The 22,675-nt window shown below is 44.3% G+C and overlaps 1 protein-coding gene and 1 long non-coding RNA gene across 2 annotated transcripts in view; one reads left to right on the top strand and one right to left on the bottom strand.

The window, feature by feature from the left end:
• The window catches only part of MYO1E (myosin IE), a 161,916-nt gene that overhangs the window by 94,637 nt on the left and 44,604 nt on the right, over positions 1 to 22,675 (bottom strand). The window contains exon 2 of the mRNA XM_075006785.1: positions 158 to 301. Coding sequence (XP_074862886.1) covers positions 158 to 301 — 144 coding nt within the window. The remainder of the gene's footprint in view (positions 1 to 157; positions 302 to 22,675) is intronic.
• Positions 1 to 22,675, top strand: part of LOC142019648 (uncharacterized) — a 64,302-nt gene that overhangs the window by 22,556 nt on the left and 19,071 nt on the right. The gene's annotated exons all lie outside the window — the stretch shown is intronic.

Raw genomic sequence — 22,675 nt, 5'->3', positions numbered from 1 at the left:
ACATTATATTTAATACCACACAAATTTTCATATAAGATGCTTACTATCTTTGAGTGATCTGCTTTCATGGAGATACATACATATGTATCTACAGTAGTCCTATACTCTATAGCAGTAAGCCCACATTACCCCGATAAAACAAGCCCATAAAGGATACAAAGATATAATCATCCATGTATCGTTTCTTTAAATTCTCTACTATAGAATCTTCTGTGATTTTGGAGAGAAGAACCATATCATCCACTCCGCTGTGCTTGACATTGTGACTCTGCCAGTGATACCGGTAGTGCCCCTTGCTGCCCTGTAAAATAATTATAATATTTATTGAATACATAAATAATAAATATTTATTGAAAAGATAAAGATTTCTTTTTATCTTCAAAAACTGAAGTCAGTTCATTTACATGCCGATCCCCAAAATATTTTCTCATATTAAACTGCATGCCCCATCTCTTGCTGAGAGTCAGAGACAAGTAAAAAGGCATCTCTTTATAAATAAATAATATTAACTTCAAAATTTGTAGTAAGCAATTGAAGCATCAGTCACTCATCAACCTATTTAAATGATCAAAGAGAAGGTTACGGGAAGTGTTTTGATCATAGTCCACAACAAATAACATGGGTAAGAGATTTCCAGGGACATAAATAACATACGTCAGTCTAGCTAGGACAGGAATAATGAGATTCGATGATTGCAAACTGAAACTAAAACAAAAACCAAAATCCACCAAAAAACAAAACAAAAAACCAGACTATAAATAAGGTGCAAATATTTAACAATGACAATAACTTACCATTGGAATGACTAGCTAGGGATATAGTAGATTCTCCATTACTTTAAGTCAATATTAAATATTTTTCTAAATGAATATAATGTAACTCAAACACAAGTTATGATTTTGCAAAAATTACTGGGTAAAGTTTTATGGATTTTGTAATGCTGGGGGTCAGATGATTTAAACACAATCCCTTTTCATCTTAAAATCTATACATTCTTTGAAACTAAAGTCAGTCTTCAAATCTGTTTATCTAAACCACTGCAAACCCATATGTGGACACTCTTAAACAAACAGCTTATATATACATTAAATTGGTAAGGAGGCAGTCAGTGCAAGCCACTTTTAAATGTATTAAAACTGTCCACGTGTGGGCTTGCACCAACTTAACTAAAGCAATTGTAAAAGCATATCTTGCGAAAAATCAGTAAAAGTTGTAAAACAAAACATCAACAACAATAAACCCTAAATCCATTCTCAGTACCCAGAAAAATGAATGGAAAGACGCTCACTGGCTTTTCTTAGGCACTCTATCAGCCCTGCCAACTGGTAGTAGTATCTCCCACTAATTAATCTACACTTTGGTGTATATGCCTAATTGTGAATCCACTGTCCTTGAGTGACCCGAGGCCAACCCTTCCAGAGCCATGCAGGGAGTCTTCACGGAGCTCTCCTTCATGGCATTCACTGCACCAAAAGCTCAGTGAAACTGCAGAATGGACAAGTTACTAAAGTTTCTGTCTTTTATATGTCTGAAACTATCAGGCCATTTCTACACAGGCCACTTCCTTTGGAAGTGGCATGGTAACACATGGAGCGAAAGATGCTAATGAGGCGCAGACGGAAATTCCCCGTGCCTCATTAGCATAACGTCACGTGATCTGGACTCCGGAAGACCGTTCTTCCAGACTCCAAAACACTGTATAGAAGCGTGGCCCCAGGGGCAGGGGGGCTTCCGGAAGGAAGTCTTCCTTCCAGAGACCCCTTCTTCCCAAAAATTTTTGGGAAGAAGGGGCCTACGGAAGAAGCACATCCTTCCAGAAGCCCCCCAGGGCTGCGCTTCTGCATGGCATTTTGGAGTCCAGAAGAACAGACTTCCGGACTCCAAATCACGTGATGTTATGTTAATGTGGCACAGGGAATTTGCATCCGCGCTTCACTAGCATCTTTCGCTCCGTGTATTAGAATGCCACTTCCGAAGGAAGTGGCCTGTGTATAAACTGCCTCAGTGTTTTGTTTCGTATCAGAAAAGGAGAAGTTTTATACTCGATATGCAATGTCAGAAGATTCATTCTTCAATGTGTACTTCTTGCTACAAATTATAAATAAAATTCTGGCAGTTTAGCATTTTGTCACAAGAAACTTTGGCATCTTCAGATTATTTTTATTTTATTCAGTCAGAGTAACAGGTGGAATTTCATTTAATTTAGATTTGTCAAGAAAGAGGCACCTGCAAGACCAAGGCCAGCAATAATGTAAAAAATCTTCTTGCGTGAGACTACAAGAAGTCCTGTGGCACCTTATAGACCGACAGATATTTTGGAGCATAAGCTTTCGTGGGCAAAGACCCACTTCGTCAGATGCATGAGCGGGGCGGGTCTTTGCCAATGAAAGCTTATGCTTCAAAATATGCTAGTCTATAAGGTGCCACACGACTTCTTGTTGTCTTTGAAGATACAGACTAACATGGCTACTCCTCTGATATGTGCATGAGACTGGTGCTTTTGCCTTAACACAGTGAAAATAGTGATTTGGAAGCATTTTAAAAATGAAGGAACCAATTAATTTTTGGAAGATATTTCAAGCCATATGACTAAAAGATCAGTTGAGGATCAAGACATTTGAGAACACAAAATGAATTGAACCAGAAGTCCAACAAAAAGCATAAATTTCCCTAAGCATATTCATCAGCTATTTAGGATATTATCCTTGGAAAACTGGACTGGCAGGGCACACACACAGAGAACTACAGTATCAAGATAAATAAAAGAGAATGGCAGTCATCTCAAAACTATTCAGAAAGTGGTTTAATATCAGACAGAGGGAACAATTATGCTTCCACTGAAGTCAATAATAAAACTTGCATTAAATTCAGGCAGAACAGGATCAGGTCCAGGTAGCCAACGAGAACGGGAAAATCAGTAAACTACTGGAAGATTTTATATGAGTCAGTAACCGTTGCTGAATATATTTTGGTCATGTACCCTGGAAGCCCAAAACATTTTTCCACAAAAGCAGCACACAGAAAAAAGCAGGACAAACAGCACTTTGAAAGATCATATCATAATTAAAATCCACAAATGGTGAGTGGGCTGCATGAGTGGCCCTCCTTCACCTCTGTGGTCCTCAGCAGCACACATCCACTGGTGCTAGCACATGATGGCCAATATCACATTAGTGGATGTGTAAGTGTATGACAGGTCTAAGATGCAACTGTATCCTACAAGATCTTTATCAAGCATTCTTAAAACTTAATTACGTACATGCAGAAGTAAAGAAACAGATTGACAGAGCCAGATGAGTCCCAGAAGTCACCTAGTTCACAATAGGCCCAGCAAGGAATATAACAGAACACCACTGGTCATCACTTATAGCCCCCAGCTCACACCACTCCAGTGCATCATTGACAATCGACAGCCTATACTGGAACACAATCACACACTCTCAAAGACCTTGGGCAACTGGCCAATCCTCTCCAACAAACAGCTGCCCAACCTCAAGAAAATACTCACCAGCAACCACACACCATACCACAGAAACACTACCTCAGGACCTATCCCTGCAACAAACCCTCTTGCCAACTCTGTCCACGTAGCTATACAAAATGCAACCAATATAGCAAGAAGAGCTGTTAAGTTTGGTTGCAAAATCAATACTTCAAGAACCGCAATGCACCTGCATATGAGACAGTCCTTAATAAGTAACAAAAAAACATACTTTTTGTAACCCCTTTTTTAAGAACAGTGTACACACAATGATCTTTCACCCCTGGATTGGAGACCAAATAAGGAAAAGGAAAACACTGCACCTGGGGTTAGGCTGTTGAGCAGAAAGGAGCAGTGTTCAGCAATGTTCAAGTCAACCGTCCACACCAGTGTTTCTCAACCTTTTTTTTTTTTTTTATTTTGTTTAATAAAGTACTTCTTTAAAAAAATTGTAAGTACCCCCAGCCCCCTGCTTTTAACCCAGTCTCCCTCCCATCTTCCAGAGTCAGGCACCCCCAGCCCCTTCCCCCATTTTAACTCAATCCCACCTTCCTTCCTCCAGAGCTAGGCACCCCCAGCCTCTTCCCTCCCCTCCCTATCCCACATTGTAATCCAATGCCTCCCTTAAAGCGCTGGGGAGGGACGTGTGTTTAGAGTGGCACACAGCACTTCCATGGCTCAGAGCATTCGATTGCTCAAGGAGCCCTGTGTGGCGCAGGCGCACATACCCGAAGACTTCTCTCATGCCTCAGGGGTCAGCAACCTGACAGTGGACCGGGAATCCCGCCTGAGGTAGCTCTGTGGCCAGGCCTTGCCTGGGGGGCTCTTGTCAGAGGAGCTCATAGAGAGCCACAGAGGAGTCAGGTTGCTGACTAACCTAACCTGACCTAACCTGTACCTCACAGGACCTAACCACATCAGCCACAGCATCAGGGGCTCATATACCTGTACATCCACTTATGTGATATATGCCATCATGTGCCAGCAATGCCCCTCTGCCTTGCCATATTGGACAAACTGCACAGTCTCTGCATGAAAGGATGAATGGACATAAATCCAACATCAGGAACTGGAATACACATAAACCTACAGGGCAACATTTAACCTCCCTGGACATTCAATAATGGATTTAAAAGAAGCCATTTTTCTACAAAAGAATTTTTCCACAAGATTATAGAGGGAGACATCTGAATTGGAATTCATTTGCAAATTTTGACACATTCTAAATTAGGCCTGAACAGAGACCTCACTATCTTATGCATTACATGTGCAATTTTCTTACTTTTGATATTCTCAGGAATGGGACACGTCCTACTTAATTGGCTTTGTCTGCTGGTCCTACTAGTGACATGTGACCCTTCTTTTTTTCCTTCCTCCTTCTTTCATGTCCCCCTCCACTGTATAAGCCTTGGATTCTAGCATGTACACCAGTCATCTGAAGAAGTGGGTCTTACCCATGAAAGCTCACAACCCAGTGAGTTTGTTAGTTTTTAACATGTTACAGGACTGCTTGTTATTTGTGAAGCTACAGACTAACAAGGCTACCCCTCTGAGACTATCATGACTTCCTCTGTGCTAATGCTATGCTGTTAGAGGTGCCCCACTTTAGGAATATCAATGTAAAAGCTAGCACATTCAACTCAATTGTTAGACTGAAATCTGAAAAGAACAGCAGATATTGGTCACAGGATTATAGTCTTCTGCTCAGTTTTATTCTGTTATTCCCCTATTATTAATGCACTGAAACAATCAAAACTGTAAACAAGCTAGAAGTTAAGATTAGAATGGTTTCCATTTTCCGATCTCTCACGCAACAGACAAAATAATTCCACAGACACTGAAGTAAACGTAACCAGGAATATATCTCTTTTTTAAACCTATTTTCTAATACCACAAGTCAACAGTTAATTCACATCTGAATCTTGAAAAACATGGACGGGTGGCAAGCAAGTAAAGCACCAAAACCCAATATTTTGTAACTGTAGTCACTTGTATACCATAATTGAAATGCTGAATATGTAAGATAAATTCCCTGCTTACAGAATTCACTATCTTATGACAAGGCTACAAGCTCATCATTACTTTTTTCAGAATGTGAGCCGATGGATCAAATGCTGCCACTGGATTTTATTTACAGAAGTCTGGATGTCAGATTCCAGCTTGTGTTACAATGGCAACTGTCTTTTTATTTCTGTCCTTATTGTGAAAAAGAACATGGAACAGCAACATCCTACACTATGAGTGTTTGATGCATCTATTAAAAGATTGAGTCATGCTGGGACACACAACAGGGTTTGCTTTAACTGGAGAAAACATATTTTATAGTTCTGACCATTTTTAGGTGCTTTGTCTAAAAATGTAACACTTAAAACAAGAAATCTGAAGAGGCTATAACTTTAAACACTTGAAAAACTAATCAACTGAATCCCCAAGGAAGGGCAAGACATGCCTAATGTCTTTCTGCAGCAACTCTCTCTAGTAAGATCTTTTGCCAGAGGGATGGTCACCAGAGCCTTTGGCTGCACCTACAGTGGCAGAAATGGACCTGTATCAGAGGGGTAGCCATGTTAGTCTGAATCTGAAACACAAGAAGAAGTTCTGTGGCACCTTATAGGCTAACACACATACGGGAGCATAAGCTTTTGTGGGCAAAGACCCACTTTGTCAGATGCAGCTGATGTGTGTGCTGTTAAGGGCATGGCTTCTGGCTGGACTCTGTGCTTACAATTTTTGGAGTTTCTTTTTACCACTCTCTGCCTTAGCTGCAGGTGTATAATTTTTCCATAAAAGCTCATGGGAATTACGCGTTGCAGCATGCTCCAAAGGGAGAATGTACACCCACTGACTTTTTATTTAAAGCCTAATTTCAGTGGCAAGTTCTGCTTCCTTTAACTTAAACAGCATATGAGAACGTAACTGGCACGATTTCTATAAGAATTGATTGCAAATGGGATTTAAATTGGTAGATCACCAAAATGAGACCCAAGCATCAGAGGATAACCCAAGGCATCTTCATCAGTGTCAAAGTATTAAAATTTTGCTTGTCATTTTACTGTTCCCAGGGAACAAAAGTGTTTCCCTTATAGAAAAGCCTGATAGCTTTGTTATAACTGAAGAACACCAGTTTGTCTACATATACATTATAGATCCAGTGTTTCAGGTTTTATGTCTCTGCTGCTTCTAACTGCCTTAAGATCATTGTTAATGCTCTTTCACTACAAATTGACTTTCGTTTTTATAAAATTTAATCAGTTCAGGTTTCTTATTTTTTACAAAGGCACTGGGTTCCAAAAGAGACTTATTGCAGCTGTGTAAACCAACTTAACTAACTTCACAATTGAAGAGTGCTTAAATTTGAAAAATAAAGTCAAAACCCTTACACATTTTTAAAGTGCCCAAGAGGGTCACTGCCAAAGGACCTGGGGGAGAAGAAAGTGCATTTAACATTAAACTTTGTTACCATGGCATTACCATTTTAACACAAAATACCTGTTGAATAACAAATATTTGAATTACAGCACATTTCAACTCAAATTCACCACTGATTTCCAATGGATTTTACATAGCAAAACCAATACATGGAAGGCTCTTTGGAGTGTGAATGTATTCTATTAATAGAAGCTTTGCTTTGATTTTGCAGTAAGGTTGTGTATTTTTCTACATAATGACATATCTATAATACGGCATATATACATTGCTGAGTCCCATTAAAACATTCACAGTGGGTGAAATTCAGTCCTTAAGTCCAGTGTGGGCATCTGCATTGGTCTGAATTTTACCCATCGAGAATACCAGGAAGATAGGCTATACAGTCATAGGTAAAACTGGCAGCACAATTTCCTGGAGTACTGGAACAGGTTGCAGGGGAGAGAATGGGTTGGTCCTTCAGCCCCACCACTTTTTACCAGCTGCAAGTATGAGCAACAGGGAAGGGAGCAGGGTCCTGGGGGGAAAGAGGTGGTGCTGGAGGTGCATTCAGATGCCAATGGGCCATCCCCACTGTTAGGAAGTTTCTGCTACTTCTGTAATCTATAGTTAATGTTGCTATATAAATTTCAATTCAGAGTATTAGTTCTTGCATCTATGTAGGGCTCAACATGCAAGTTTGTGCTCTAGCCACTTGCTAGGCTGCCCATGACCCAGCACTTACATGCAAGGCCTCATCAGTATTGACAACAACAAAACGTAAAAGAAAAAGTGACTCAGGATGCAAAACAAACAAACAAACCACGAATGATTAAAGAATACATTTGGTGTTTTCATTTTTGCCTTCTGGTTTTTGAATTATATTGTAAACTATAATCACACTTTGAATATTTTTCTCCACAACCATTAGAGTCAAAACTTACTTTTTTAACAATTAAAGCTGAAATCTGCATGTATTCATATGGCTCCTAAGTAGAGCTTTAAAAAACCCATCAGTGATAGTCTGGATCTATAAAAACAACAAGGAGTCCTGTAGCACCATGCAGACTAATGGATTTATTAGGCATAAGCCTTCTAGATAAAACCCACTTCATCAGATAAACTGGAGAGGAAATACAAAGGCAGATGTATAAGAAAATTGATGCAAAAGAAAGAAGTTACTATCCATTGCAAATTAGAGTGATCAGTCAGGTTTACATTGGCCATTCAGTGTAACTTTGTGTAAGATTTTGATTTCCACCAAAGGGAAGCTGCATCTGTAGAGTGTTAACAACTTTAGATCTTTATTGAAGTCTAATTGTGTAACTTTGAATTTGGAAATGTGCTTCAATTCAGCTATTTTCCTTTGTAATTGCATTTCAAAATGTTTTGTAGAAGGATGGCTACTTTTCAATCCTTTACTTAACATCCGGGAGGTTAAAGTGTCCCTTATATGTAGCAGCAGCTGAGGCCAAAATTACTTTTTCCAGCTGTGCTCACCAAAAAGGGTCATAGTGTGCGTTTGTCACCCCACAACTGCAGCATACAATGTACTTCCTAATGGGACTATAACTTTAAACACTTGGGGTTTGTCTACACTACCACCTTCCTTCGAAGGAAGGATTGTAATTACGGTCTTGGGAGTTTACTAATGAAGTGCTGCCAGCACGCATCTAGCTGCGGCTCACCCGCCAGTACTTCGAAGTGCCAGGGCAACTTTGAAGTCCCCTTACTCCTCAAAATTTTAAGTTTAAAAGTTTAAAACTTTGAATTTGCCGTGGGGGTGGGGGGGGGCAATTAGCTTAATGAAGTGCTGCCTATGCATGGCAGCACTTTATTAGTAAACTCCCAACACCCTAATTACCATCCTTCCTTTGAAGGAAGTTGGTAGTGTAGACAAGTTCTTGGAAAACTAAATTAGTACACAAATGCTACTCCTTGTTTAACTCATTCTACAAACATGGGGAAAATTACACTGATGGTCTGGAATTTTCACTGGTTTCAGAGCAGATTTTAGGCAGAATAAAAAGTGTTTACTTTGAGCTCTAGATAGGGTGACCATATCTCCCTGTCCCAAATATGGTACAGGGAGCCATGGGGGCGGGGAAAGAGGGTAGGGGGAGAGGCAGCTCCTCCTAGATGCACCAAGCCCTGGGGAAGTGGCAGCTAGGGACTCTCCCCTGCCTGAAGCCCCAGCGAAGCAGCGGCCACAGGAGCTCCTAGCCCAGAGTCCAGGGAAGCAGCAGCCACAACAGCTGTGGCCTCTCCCACCCCCAACCCCCGAGGGCCTAAATACAGGACAATTTGTCCCTTTAAAAAAAATAAGTAGGGACCTTTTTGGCATCCCAAATACAGGGTGGTTGGTCACCCTACCACTAGTGCTCTAAGCAACCTGGGGCCTGGCTACTTGAGGGCTTGTCCATCTCCTTGTACGACAGAGATCCAATGTGATGAGCAATGGGAGCAAGAAACAACAGCACATTATAAAAAAAAATGTGTTTCATGCAGGGTATTTTCCATTACTTTAACTCACTCATTCGCTAGTGTGATGGTTCCCAGATATATTGAATTTCATGGCATGTAGTGTGATTTATCTGAGATGTTCCCAAGAGGGTAGCATGAGGGATACATGCTGGTCTGGGGGTGGGAGTTTTCATTTTATGTTGGATTAATAACATGGGCAGTTTACTGATCTATATTTGGATAGATGGGGCCAGTTTGGAAGAACATGGACAAGTCCTTTTCTTACAGCACTTGATCCAAGTTCTGTATACTTTTGATTATTGTACAAGCCCCATATGATTTGAATAGCCAGTTTAAATATAAGACTAATGAAGATTTCTCTCTAGTTGTCTCTCATTAACTAAGTACAAGCACTGGAGTGACAAAGACATTACATGTACTAGGCTGCAACTCTGAGCAGGGAAGTAAAATGCAAATGTTGCTTTTTTCTTTCCTCGTCAGGAGGTTTCTGAAAAGTCAGCATTCCATTTCTACAGAATGACTCCTCTCATGACTGTCAGTGTGATTGATGTTTCTCCATTACTCATTGAGGGGATAGGACAAGGGTTCTGGCTTAGTGGGGGAAGTTTTAATGTAGTTTTGTTGTTTAATTTCACAAAATGCTGAACAAAGGCACTATAAATTCTTCAGGACTACAGATGCTACCTGTTTACTTCTTTAATAGTGAGTCAGCATGCCAGGCTAAAGATTCAGCAGTTGATTCAGATCTCATCTATTTTGCAAATCAGGAATAACTGACCTGAAATTAATGAAGTTACTGCATCAGTTTTACCATAATGTGAGATCCAGGATCAGGCTTTTGGGGTCAGGTACCTGAATAACTTAAGGATCTGGTCCCTAGTATATGAGTTTATACATTTTCCTCTCATTATGGCCTCCAGATAAAAGAATCAGATCTGAATCTGGGGATTATAATGGACAACTGTGGATTTCACAGAATTATCTCTTTTACAGAATGTGCCTTTATTTTTTTCACATACATAAATGGCTTGTTTCAGCAGCATGGCCATGTCTACACTAGCCCCAAACTTCAAAATGGCCACGCAAATGGCCATTTCGAAGTTACTAATGAGGTGCTGAAATGCATATTCAGCACTTCATTAGCATGCGGGCGGCCGTGGCACTTCAAAATTGACGCACTTCGCCGCCGTGTGGCTCGTCCCGACGGGGCTCCTTTTCGAAAGGACCCCGCCTACTTCTAAGTCCCCTTATTCCCCTGAGCTGAAATACAGTGTTTCTTCTTCAGTAGCCAGGACAGACAATGAGGAGTTTGTGAGAGGAGGGCCCGCACCCTTTGCAGACTGAACCTGTTTACAGTGCTTCTGCACAATGACACAGGGCAGGGTGTGTGTGACCAGCAGATCTGCAAACATGCAAAACCATAAGGAGGAAAACACCACATGGAGCATTTGACATGCTGTGCCAGCCATCCAGAGTTGCGAGCCCTGTATTACTCTTGCTAAGGTACAGAGATGAACCTTCCTGAGTATTATTCCCATGAGCTGATGGGAATAAGGGGACTTCGAAGTAGGCGGGGTCCTTTCGAAAAGGAGCCCCGTGGGGACGAGACGCACGGCGGCGAGGCGTGTCAATTTCGAAGTGCCACGGCCGCCCGCATGCTAATGAAGCACTGAACATGCATTTCAGCGCTTCATTAGTAAACTTCGAAATGGCCATTTGCGTGGCCATTCTGAAGTTTGGGGCTAGTGTAGACGTAGCCCATATGGTATTGTACAAAGTACACCAGCATTTTTTTGCAAATGCCTTCCACTTCAAAAATTAGGTATTTACTGGATACGTAAGTGTTTCTTAAGAGAAAAATCCAGGGGGATAATGTATAGAGCCCTGAAAATCTGCATATACTGGATTTATATTTGTGGATCATGTTGCAGATGTGAATCTAATCTGGATGATAAAATTTGTATCTGCACAGGGCTCTAGCCATGTAAAACCCTCAAAATGCAGCTGAAATAGAGTGTTTCTCCTTCAGTAGCCAGGACAGACAATGAGGAGTTGGTGAGAGAGGGGCCCGCACCCTTTGCAGACTGAACCTGTTTACAGTGCTTCTGCACAATGACACGGGGCAGGGTGTGTGCGACCAGCAGATCGGCAAACATGAAAAACCATAAGGAGGAAACACCACATGGAGCATTTGACATGCTGTGCCAGCCATCCAGAGTTGGGAGCCCTGTATTACTCTTGTTAAGGTACAGAGATGAACCTCCCTGAGCATTGGACTGTGAGTCAGCTCCCTGCCACACCAATCTCTCTTCCTCACCAGCAAACTCTGCAAGACTCTGCCAGTCTTAGTCATGCCTTGCAGGTCACACCCAATAAATGACATCTCCTGAGTGCCTCAGAGATGTGTTTGCAAAGCACAGCCTCTATCAACAAATATTTACAGACATTAAATCGAAATAAAACTAGAATAAAAATGCTCCTTTAAAGAGACAGAAATAACAGTTTGTTGTCTTAACCAGGGTCAATAATCACTTCAATTGAAAGTGCTGGTTTGGTTTAGCTAAAAAAGTAAAACAAGTTTATTTAATTAAAAAGAGAGAAGTTTCAAATGAGATCAAATATAAAGGATAAAGATAGAAAGAGTTACAAACAAAAGTAACAATGTACTTTCTAATGGCTAAGACCTAACTCAACATGCTACAGTTTTAGTTTCCTAAATATTTCTTCCCAGCAATGCATGGGTTGTGTGTGATGCAGTTGCTTGGGAAGGCAGCTCCCCAGCCTACGACCCTGGCTACACTCCAACCCTACTCTGCCCAGGCACCAACCCACTGTGCCCAGGACCTGCCTCCTCCCCACTGTCTCCCTTTTCTCTTCTCTTCCTTTCCCATCCCTGCTCACCCCTTCCAGTCAAGTCTCTAAATCAAAATGTAACAAATGATATTTGGAAAAAGAAAAAAAAAAACACTTGTAAAATTTCATTCTAAAGAAAATGGAGCATGTTCTTCACTGCATGCTAGATTGTGTGGCCATGTAGAAGGTACCTAATTGGAAGCATAAAATTTGGGGATAAAAAATGTCAGTCAGATTTTTTTGATATATCCTGATATTTGTCAAAGATTGATTTGCAAACACTTTGTAGTAAGGACGAGTCAGTGTCCTGCTGACTACAATATTAAATATTATGAAATATATGATGTAGCTATTCTCTGTTGAGATTTTCTTAATTACTGTTTCTAAGCTGATTTCATATTTTAAACGTATACTTAAGCCTTCATAAAATAAGGAGTCCAGATTACCACATATTTAACACACTGAAACAAAGACATTATTTAAATTAATCAATCAGAGCAGTTTAGTGTGTTCATAATAAAGTTAATTGCTTTTAGAAAAAGGGATCACTAAATTATTTTGTGTGATCTACAAAACAGATATGTTTATGAAATTTTACCATATGTTTATGTTAAAATATGTTTCCAAAGATTTTAGGCATAACACAGGTTCTTCATCGAGTGTCCCCGTGGGTGCTCCACAATAGGTGTCGGGCTCGCCCGGCGCCACAGATCGGAAACTTTCCAGCAGTTTCTCCTGGATCGCGCATGCGCCAGCACGCGCCACTCCCTTGCGCGTCCCCGGCCACGTGTGCGATCCAGTCCCCACCAGTTCCTTCTCAACCGCCATCGGCTGCAGACGGAATCCGCTCAGGCTACAGCCAGAGTCAGCTTAGTTAGAGTTTTTTCTTGCAAAAAAAAATAAATAAATAAAAAGAGAGAGAGGAGCGGAGAAGGCGCGGGGACGTGAAGGCCAGTAGGCCTCCTGCCGCGGCGGGCTGGGGTCCACGAAAGGGGAACAGGCACAAATCTAGTGATAAGTACCCAATTAACAGCTCAAAAGACTCACCGCGATGTCCTCTTCAGGATTCAAAAAGTGTGAGTCCTGCGGCGAAGCTATGCCGGCCTCCGATGGGCATAGTCAATGCATTAGGTGCCTTGGGGAATCACACATTACCCAGAAGTGTTCCCATTGTGCTAAGCTCACAGCCAGGGCCAGGAAAGACAGAGAAATGCGGCTGAAAATGCTGTTGTTTGATAAGGCTCTCCAGCCCAACATGCCGGAGAGGCCTCAACCGGAGGGACCCCCTGGGCTCCATAAAAGGAAGGCGGCTTCCCTCACCCCCTCGGTGCAGAAACGGAGGAAGCTCTCTCCAGCCCGATCCCTGCTGGCGGTCACAGCGAGCGGGACGGGCATAGCACACAGCCCCCAGCCGCATACCCAAACAAGCGGCAGCGCAGCAGCGCACGTGGCAGAGGCTGAGCCTCCGATTACTAAACAGCCGGCATGTGCAGCACTCAGAGTGGCGGCCAGGCAAGCGCCGGAACTGGCAGCACCGCCACAGGCGGCATCGACCCCTACGGCGCCAGCAGTGTAGGGCCATCAGGCACGCAGGCTGCAGGCACCGGAGGACGTTATCCGCACGGCACCGCAGCTGAGTGTGCCGAGTGCGGTGCCGACAGCGGGTCCGAGATCCCCGGCACAGGAGGGGGTGGTGCCAGCCCCACAGGGGAGGGGAAAGGCGAGAGCAAAAACCCAGCACCGCAGCCCCTCTCCGGACAGGGCTGCAATGCTACTGTCAACAAGCCCTCCCCTTATGCTGTGCACGCCACCCAGAAGATCTGGGTCTCTTCCAGCCTATCCAGAGCCTCCTTCTCCGTTCCTCCAACCAGCATCACCATGGCTTGAGCCACCTTCGCCCTTTCTGGGATTGGATCCCTTGGAGTACTATCACAAACCAGTTTCACCACTGTCTGAATCATCGCGGAGATCTCGCTCTCCCAGACATCGGGGGTACACACCCCAAGAGTGGTCCAGGTCTCCATCCCCGGACCTGTGCCCGTGCTGCCATGGTCGCTCTTACCATGCTGGACACAGACACCCCAGGCATACACGTAGGGGCAAGTCCCCCTCAGCCATCCAATACCCCCGTGGACACTCCTGGCCGGGGACGGAAACACAGCTGTCTCAAGGGGACTTAATTTTAGAACCCCGAGACTTTCCTTCGCAAGCCTCTAGTGAGCGGGTGTACCATCGACCTCAGGAACCTGAGAGTTCGAGGGAGGCTTACTCTAGTGGTTCTTCCTTGTCCTCCCCTGACGAGGCTACGGCCCCCGGGGACGTTGCTCCCCCGGACGACCTCAAACAGTTTCAGGAGCTGTTTAAAAGGGTGGCTTTCACGCAAGGCATCCAAACAGCAGAGGTACAGGAGAAGCATCACAAACTCCTGAAAAATCTGAGACCCCCGGCTTCATCCAAAATCGCTATCCCGTTCGACGAAGCCATCATGGAGTCAGCCACCACCATATGGCAGGCCCCGGTTTCCGCTCCACCTATAAACAAGAGGGCGGATAAGAAATACTTTGTCCCGGCGAAGGGCATGGAGTTCCTCTTTAGTCACCCACAACCAAATTCATTGGTGGTAGAATCGTCTCAGCAGAGATCAAAGACTTCTCAGTACAAATCGGGGGGTTCAGACAAAGATGCCAAGAAGCTAGAGCTGTTTGGCAGAAAGGTATATTTCTCCTCCACCCTGCTGTTGAGAATGGCAAATTATGCAGCACATCTAGCAAACCATAATTTTAACAATTACTCCAGGCTTACTTCTCTCATGGATTTGCTTCCGGAAGATAAGAAGCTGGTGCTGAAGGTGATTGTGCAAGAGGGCTACGCGGCTTCGAGGACGGGAGTCCAGATCGCCCTGGACGTGGCAGACACGGCGGCACGTTCAACGGCTACAGCAGTGGTCATGCGTAGAGAATCCTGGCTCCAGACATCAGGTATCCCAAGGGATCTGCAGGCGAAGATTGTTGATCTTCCCTTTGACACGCAGAAGTTGTTTGCAGACTCAACCGACTCGGTCCTCCACTCCAGTAAGGACTCCAGAGCTACACTTAGAACCCTGGGTATTTATACCCCTCCATATAGGAAGAAAAAGTATTACCCTCAGCAAAGACGATACCCGTACCAACCACAGTGTGCTCAGTACCAACGGGGTTACGACCAAGGGCGACATCAACAGCAGCAACAGTATAGAACTCTCAGGCGACGTTCTCAACAAAGCCACGCATCCTCTGGGCAGGCCCAAAGGCAACAAGTTTGACGGGCAGATCGAGGACTGCACTACCACTACCATCGCGCAGTGCCATTCCCAGCTAATGTTCCATCATCGCCTCTGACCGTTCCACCCCCAATGGCAAAAGATCACCACAGACAAATGGGTATTGGAGATCACAGCCATGGGTTACGCGATCCCCTTCCAGTCGCTCCCACCGCCGAAACCTCTGCCCAGGCCCCACCTCAGGGACGCTTCCCACGAGGCGAGACTCAAACAGGAGGTGGACCATCTTATGTTCATAGGGGCGGTGGAAAGAGTGCCGAAGCGATTCCAGGGGAAAGGTTTTTATTCACGCTACTTCCTTACAGAGAAGAAAAGAGGAGGCTGGAGGCCCATCTTAGATCTTCGGGGCCTCAACCGGTACTTGCTCAAACAGCGTTTTCAGATGATCACAGTCACCTCTATACTCACGGCACTGGACGATGGAGATTGGTTTGCAGCCCTCAACTTACAAGATGCGTATTTTCATATAACGATCCACCCGGCACACAGACGCTTCCTCCGTTTTATGGTCGGCAAGGAGCATTTCCAGTACAAGGTTCTTCCGTTCGGCCTCTCCTCGGCCCCCAGAGTCTTTACCAAAACCCTGGCAGTGGTGTCAGCCTACCTGCACAGACAGGGGGTATTTATATTCCCATACCTGGATGACTGCCTATTGAAAGGGGCCTCGAAGGCAGAGGTACTACGCATGATATGCGTAACAGCAGACATGTTTTCTTCGCTGGGCCTGGTCATCAACCTCGTGAAGTCAAAGACCGACCCCACACAAGACAGAGTTTATAGGGGCACGTTTAAACTCTATTACAGCAAGGGTCTATCTACCCGACGCCCGCTTTCACGCCATCAGTTCGCTGGTGCAAGTCATTACATACAGCCCCACGGTGCCGGTCTTAATGTGCTTGCAGCTGCTAGGCCACATGGCGGCGGCAATGTTTGTGGTGCAGAACACCAGATTGCATATGCGCAGCCTGCAACATTGGCTGGCGAGCGTCTACAAGCCGGCATCCCACACAGTCCGCAGGGTGGTGTCGCCCACGACAGAGGTGCGCAGATCCCTGCAGTGGTGGGTAAACCCCAAGAACATGCTAACAGGGGTACCCTTCCACCAACCACAAATCTCTATTTTTTCTTACTACCGACGCTTCCCACATAGGATGGGGAGCACACATCGGCGACAAGGTGACGCAAGGACTATGGTCCCCTACGGAACAGTCACTGCACATAAATATACTGGAGCTCAGAGCAGTGTTCAATGCCTGCAAACACTTTCGAGACCACATACAAGGCAAAGTAGTCGGGATCAATATAGACAATACCTCCACCATGTTTTATATAAATCGACAAGGAGGAGCTCGATCCCATGCCCTATGTGCGGAAGCAGTCCAGCTGTGGAACTGGTGCATTGCCAACAATATAACATTGAAAGCCTCGTATTTGCTGGGCGCTCACAACGTGAAAGCAGACCAGCTGAGCAGGCACTTTGCACTCACACACGAATGGCAGATCCGCTCCGATCGCTACGACCGATCTTTCACACTTGGGGGTTTCCTCAGATAGATCTGTTTGCCACTCAGCACAACAAGAAGTGCCCCCAGTACTGCTCCAGGGCAGGATTGGGGCGGGGGTCCCTGGGGGACGCATTCGCGATTTCATGGAAGGGCCCCCTACTTTATGCGTCTCCCCCCATAGTGCTCATCCACAAGGTCTTGCAGAAGGCCAGAAGGGAGAGAGCCCACATGATTCTAGTAGTCCCAACGTGGGATCGACAGTAATGGTTCCCCTTGCTTCTGCGCATGTCAGACCGCCCACCGCTCCCCCTTCCGGTGGCGCCAGACCTACTCACGCAGGCCCAGGGGTCCATAGTGTACCCATACCCTCAAGGCCTGCGCTTACAAGCATGGCTAATCCATGGCTCAGCTCCCTAGAAAGCACATGTACGGAGGGAGTACAACAAGTCCTGGAGAGTAGCCGAAGGACCTCCACCAGAAAGACCTTCAAGCAGAAATGGACTCGATTCACTGCATGGTGTTCTGCCAAGCAGCTAGCTCCCCTTGACATTCCTATACCTCTAATACTAGAATACTTATTGGACCTCAAGAGGGGCGGGCTTTCCCTATCCTCGCTAAAGGTCCACCTCGCCGCTATATATGCTTTTCGGCATGAAGAGGAGGGGCCCACGGTATTTGCCCATCCTATTGTTACCAGGTTCCTGAAGGGGCTGGTAAACCTGTACCCCCCTCGAAAACCGCTTCCACCATCGTGGAACTTGGACCTGGTGCTCAGCGCGCTAACGGGCCCACCATTTGAACCCTTAGCCACGGTTCCCCTATGTCTCCTTACGATAAAAACAACCTTCCTCCTTGCAATTACGTCAGCTCGCAGGGTGAGTGAGCTCGCAGCAGTTATGTCAACGCCACCCTGCACAGTCTTCTCAAAGGAGGCGGTAACTTTACGGCTGCACCCAGCCTTTGTTCCGAAAGTTTCTTCAGAGTTCCACCTTAACGAATCCATAGTTTTACCCTCGTTTTACCCGAAGCCTCACAGCTCCAGCAAGGAGGCACGCCTACATCTCCTGGACGTGAGGAGGGCGTTGGCCTTCTACATAGACAGAACTAAGTCCTTCCGGAAAACGGACAGACTTCTAGTCTCTCTCGCTCCCAGGTCAAAAGGAGAGGGTCTCTCTTCACAGAGAATCTCGAAGCACATTGTGTCCTATATAAAAATGTGCTACGAACTTCGAAAGACTCCTTTGCTGGCCCCGCCTAGGGCTCACTCCACCAGGGTGGTGGCGGCATCAACAGCCTTTTTCAAGGGCATTGCGTTGAAGGACATCTGTAGAGCGGCAACCTGGTCATCCTATGACACCTTCGCCATGCATTATGCCCTACATCGTGTATTCCAAGAGGATACCCGCCTCTTGACAGCGGTCCTTTCGGGGGCAAGCTGCACATAAACTGATTACCCACCTCCTTACTTGGGTTACTGCTGGGTAGTCACCTATTGTGGAGCACCCACGGGGACACTCGATGAAGAAAGAGAAGTTACTCACCGTAGTAACGATGGTTCTTCGAGATGTGTCCCCGCGGGTACTCCACCACCCGCCCATCCTCCCCGCTTCGGATCTCTGTTTAGTGTTTTTCAGGAGCATCCGAGGCGGTTGGTCAGGGAACTGGCGGGGACCGGATCGCGCACGTGGCCGGGGACGCGCAAGGGAGCGGCGCGCACCGGTGCATGCGCAATCCAGGAGAAACTGCTGGAAAGTTTCCGATCTGCGGTGCCAGGCAAGCCCGACACCTATTGTGGAGCACCCACAGGGACACATCTCGAAGAACCATCGTTACTACGGTGAGTAACTTCTCTATTTTATATCTTACTAAGGTACTGATTTTGGTGGAGGGTTCTCTTAAAACTAATTAATCAAATAGTCAAAAGTAAAAAAAGGAAAACTCATTTGTCCAGCTATCTTGAAGAAAGGGGATGTTGTCCCTTTTAAGGTGTCTCTTCAACCGGGAGTAAATGGAGACATTACAGCAGGGATAGACAGAAAGGACAAGAAGACTCTGGAAGCAAATTTCTGTACTATGGTACTGAAAATTAAATTGCATATTTTAAATAAGGGTGGTCTTTTGAAGAATTTATTTAAAACTATATGTCTGAAAATCCAAGCACTTAAGGCTAAAACTGAACATTCAGATTGTGCATCTAAAAATATTTGCCAAAATTTTTTCGAGATGTGATTTTATAATCTTTAGCAAGAAATGAATTAAATATTGAAAGCAAATTTTAAACTAATATCCTGGAGACACATTACTGTAATGTACAAGCGTTTGTCAGTAAATCCAGAAACTTATAGTATATACATTTGGGTTGGCACATGCCTCTTAAATGGTTTCACTACCACTTAATGGCTCTTTAATAGGTTCAGTGTCATGTTAATAGGCTTGGTGGGCTGCAAGCCTTTTTAATTTTCAGTTGACAGATCCCACCCAGAGGAAGACTCACCAGGCTGCAACAGGCTGCTGTGGTAGCCTGCAGGAATGGTCATATAGGGACAGGAACTGGGGAGAGGTTGAGCACTAAGACAGTGGTTAGGCACTGCCTCCACCTATCTCTTATTCCTGCAGCGCATGCAGCAATGGCTGACTAGCTCTTAATCAGATCCACACAGAATCCAAGGAGCTGGTTTTCCTTGTCTGCTCATGGGGAGGATGACTTAGGTCTCTTCTGCCCCTTTTCACAAAATCCCATAAACCTCAGGAAAAAAAATCTCTCAAAGTTTATGGACTTACAAGAAGCAGAAAGACTTATTGAGAATGCAGTCTCCATCCTCTGCTCAGATTGTAACATTATCACACCCCTCTTCCATTTACTAAAGTGCCCATATTTCCCTATGAGGAATACAGGACACCTGGTAAAATTACTCATATTTAAGCAAGTTCAATGGCATTCAGAACTATGCAAAACAAATGTTCATATTAATATGAAGTTGACTGAGCCTCCAATAAAAAGAAATACTGTATTCTTATCTACCTTATCTTTAAGTCTTTAGGGTTCACACAGACAGAGGTAAAACACAGTCCCCCTGGCTATGCCTACATGACAGCCTAAACTCAAAATAAGCTACACAATTTGTGCCATACAAATCTCATCGCTTGTTTCAAGTCAATTTTGAAATAGGCTAATGGTCCTGTCTAAATGGTGCCACATGCCAAAATAAAGCACTATTCTGAGGCATCCCTTACTCCTCCAGTGATGAGATGTATAAGGATGTTGAAATGGCATGCCCGTTATTTTAAAAATATTTCAGAATGACAGGTGCATTGTATAGATGCAAGGCAGCTATTTCGGGGTACCGCAGTATCCCGAAATAGTTCCCGCTATGTAGACATAGCTCCTAAGCCACACATACACACAAGAAGGAATGGCACATACACCTCTACCTCTGACAAACACCGCATGGGGAGAGGTGGCACACATACTCCTATGTGCATCTCTCAAATGGGGGAGGCGGGGAACTGATCCAACCCTCCCTGTCTTATGCTCTTCACTTTCCATGCCTGGCTTGGCCCCCAGGATGGATCTGGTACCTGGTGCTGCATCTTACACCAAGAGGAGCATACAGGGTCACATGTCTTCTCTCACACCACTGCTGTGGTATCTTATTCCTATCAGATCCTCTACCTCAAAGGATTTCCTCCAATTTGTTTTGGTTAGAGCATGTCTGTATTTCAAAGAGTTTCACATTTCCCACATTAATCATACAATGCAAAAAGTAAAACAAAAAATAAATATACGTAATCTCAACCGGCACAGCATGTAGTAGATTGAATTCATTCCATCTTGTTACTGAAACTGTGGTCCACAATAAAAAAAAATAATAGGAGAGATTATGGAGAACATGAGAGGTTACATTTGTCCTTGGGATTTATTTGATCCTGAAGGTGGCAATACTGGACACAACTGACCAATAAGGCAACAGGGTGAGCAAGATAGCTTTGAGTGGAACAACTTCCATTGGTGAAAAACACAACAGAGATCTGTGTGGCTTGAAAGCTTGTTCGTCTCACCACCACAAGTCCCAATAAAAGATATTGCCTCATCCAACTGGTTCCTCTAATTTCCAGGAATCAGTATCACTAAAATAACACTGCTAACTATAGTGAGACAGACTTTATGGTTCTGATTATATTTACAGTAAACCCTTCAAATGCACAATTTCGAGTTGCGCTTAACTCACATTAACGTGAGTTGAGCGCAACTCAAAATCCTGCTCTCCCTGGCCCTGGATCAACCCCTGCCCTTGGCCCCAGTTCAAACCCCCACGCTTAGCTCCACCTCACCACCCCTGCCCCGGTTCAGATTCCCTCCCCCTCCTGCACACTTCCAGCTCAGCTGCACCTCCCACCCCACCTGCAGACCTCAACCACCCCAGGCTTAACCTCCCTGCCCCTCCCCCCCGGCCCCAAACCACCACCAGGCTTAATTCTCCCCAACTGCCCCCCCAAACCCCAGGACTTACCTTTCAGAAAGAGCTCCAGGTGCTCCTGCTGCTTCCCTGCCTGCAGAACGTGTATTCCACCAGGGAAAAAGGCCACCCCCCAACTTATGCAAAATTCAATTTATGCAAGGGTGTGTGGGAACGCAACCTTTGCGTAACTCAAGGGACTACTGCATATAGGCTCTGGTCCTATGTCAGACATCTATTAGCTCAGTAACTACAGTGGAATTGCATACCTGATCGTGGACAGAATTTCAGCTCATGTTTTAAAGCGACTGTTTATACTAGTGGTAAAAGCAGACTTTAAGAACAATAGCAACAACATCAGTATTTTCCTCTAAATTGTTTTTAGAATGATTTTGGAATGTTTAATGTATATATTAAAATGTGCAAATTAAGTGTTACTGGCACAAGAAAAAATAACTGAAAACCAGATGGCTGAATTAGTTATCTTCATGTCTGAAAACTTTTCTACCAGATGTGCCAGTAACAGATTTCATTTTTTAAATGTGACTTCTTCACATATTGCTATAAGAACGTAGCAGTTTCACAACTGTGTTGTACAGCTGTGTTTCTTTCTGGCAGATATGCTAGCTAAATAAGATACCTTTTCCCAAAGAGGTTTAAGAGGCTATATGCAATGTTTTGCTTCACACAACCAATAATATTATTGTTCATGTCTCAAAACCAAGGCAGAATACAAAAACTGAATGCCTGTTGTGTTCTGAAATTTATAGTAAGCATCACAAATATATGCTGACTTCAAACAGTATTTTGGCTACAGAGAAACTACAAGTAGAAGGCTGAATATGGACATAGGATAGGTTTTATTTTTCTTTCTCGTAAAAAACTGAAGATAAAATATTTAATTCTTCCTATTTAAACAACTCTATGAACTGGTGCAATATGATGCACTATTGTCTTTTCTCTCTTAGTTTTACCACTGTGAGATACTGGCTTCTTGCAACACAGCCTGCGGGACTACTAGCATTTTGTTGAAAATGGCTCATTTCTGTAAAACGTAATCCTTATTAAATTCTCAGGTCTGGTACTAAAATTTAATAATAGTACTTAAAAACATTAAAACTCAACCTAAACAACTTTTAAAAATGTTATATTTGCTGTGCAAATGGGTCTG

The sequence above is a fragment of the Carettochelys insculpta genome, chromosome 12 (genome assembly GCF_033958435.1).
Source record: "Carettochelys insculpta isolate YL-2023 chromosome 12, ASM3395843v1, whole genome shotgun sequence".
NCBI classification, from domain to species: Eukaryota; Metazoa; Chordata; order Testudines; family Carettochelyidae; genus Carettochelys; species Carettochelys insculpta.
Note: the sequence above shows the minus strand (reverse complement) of the source record. Positions and strands in the feature narration are given on the sequence as shown.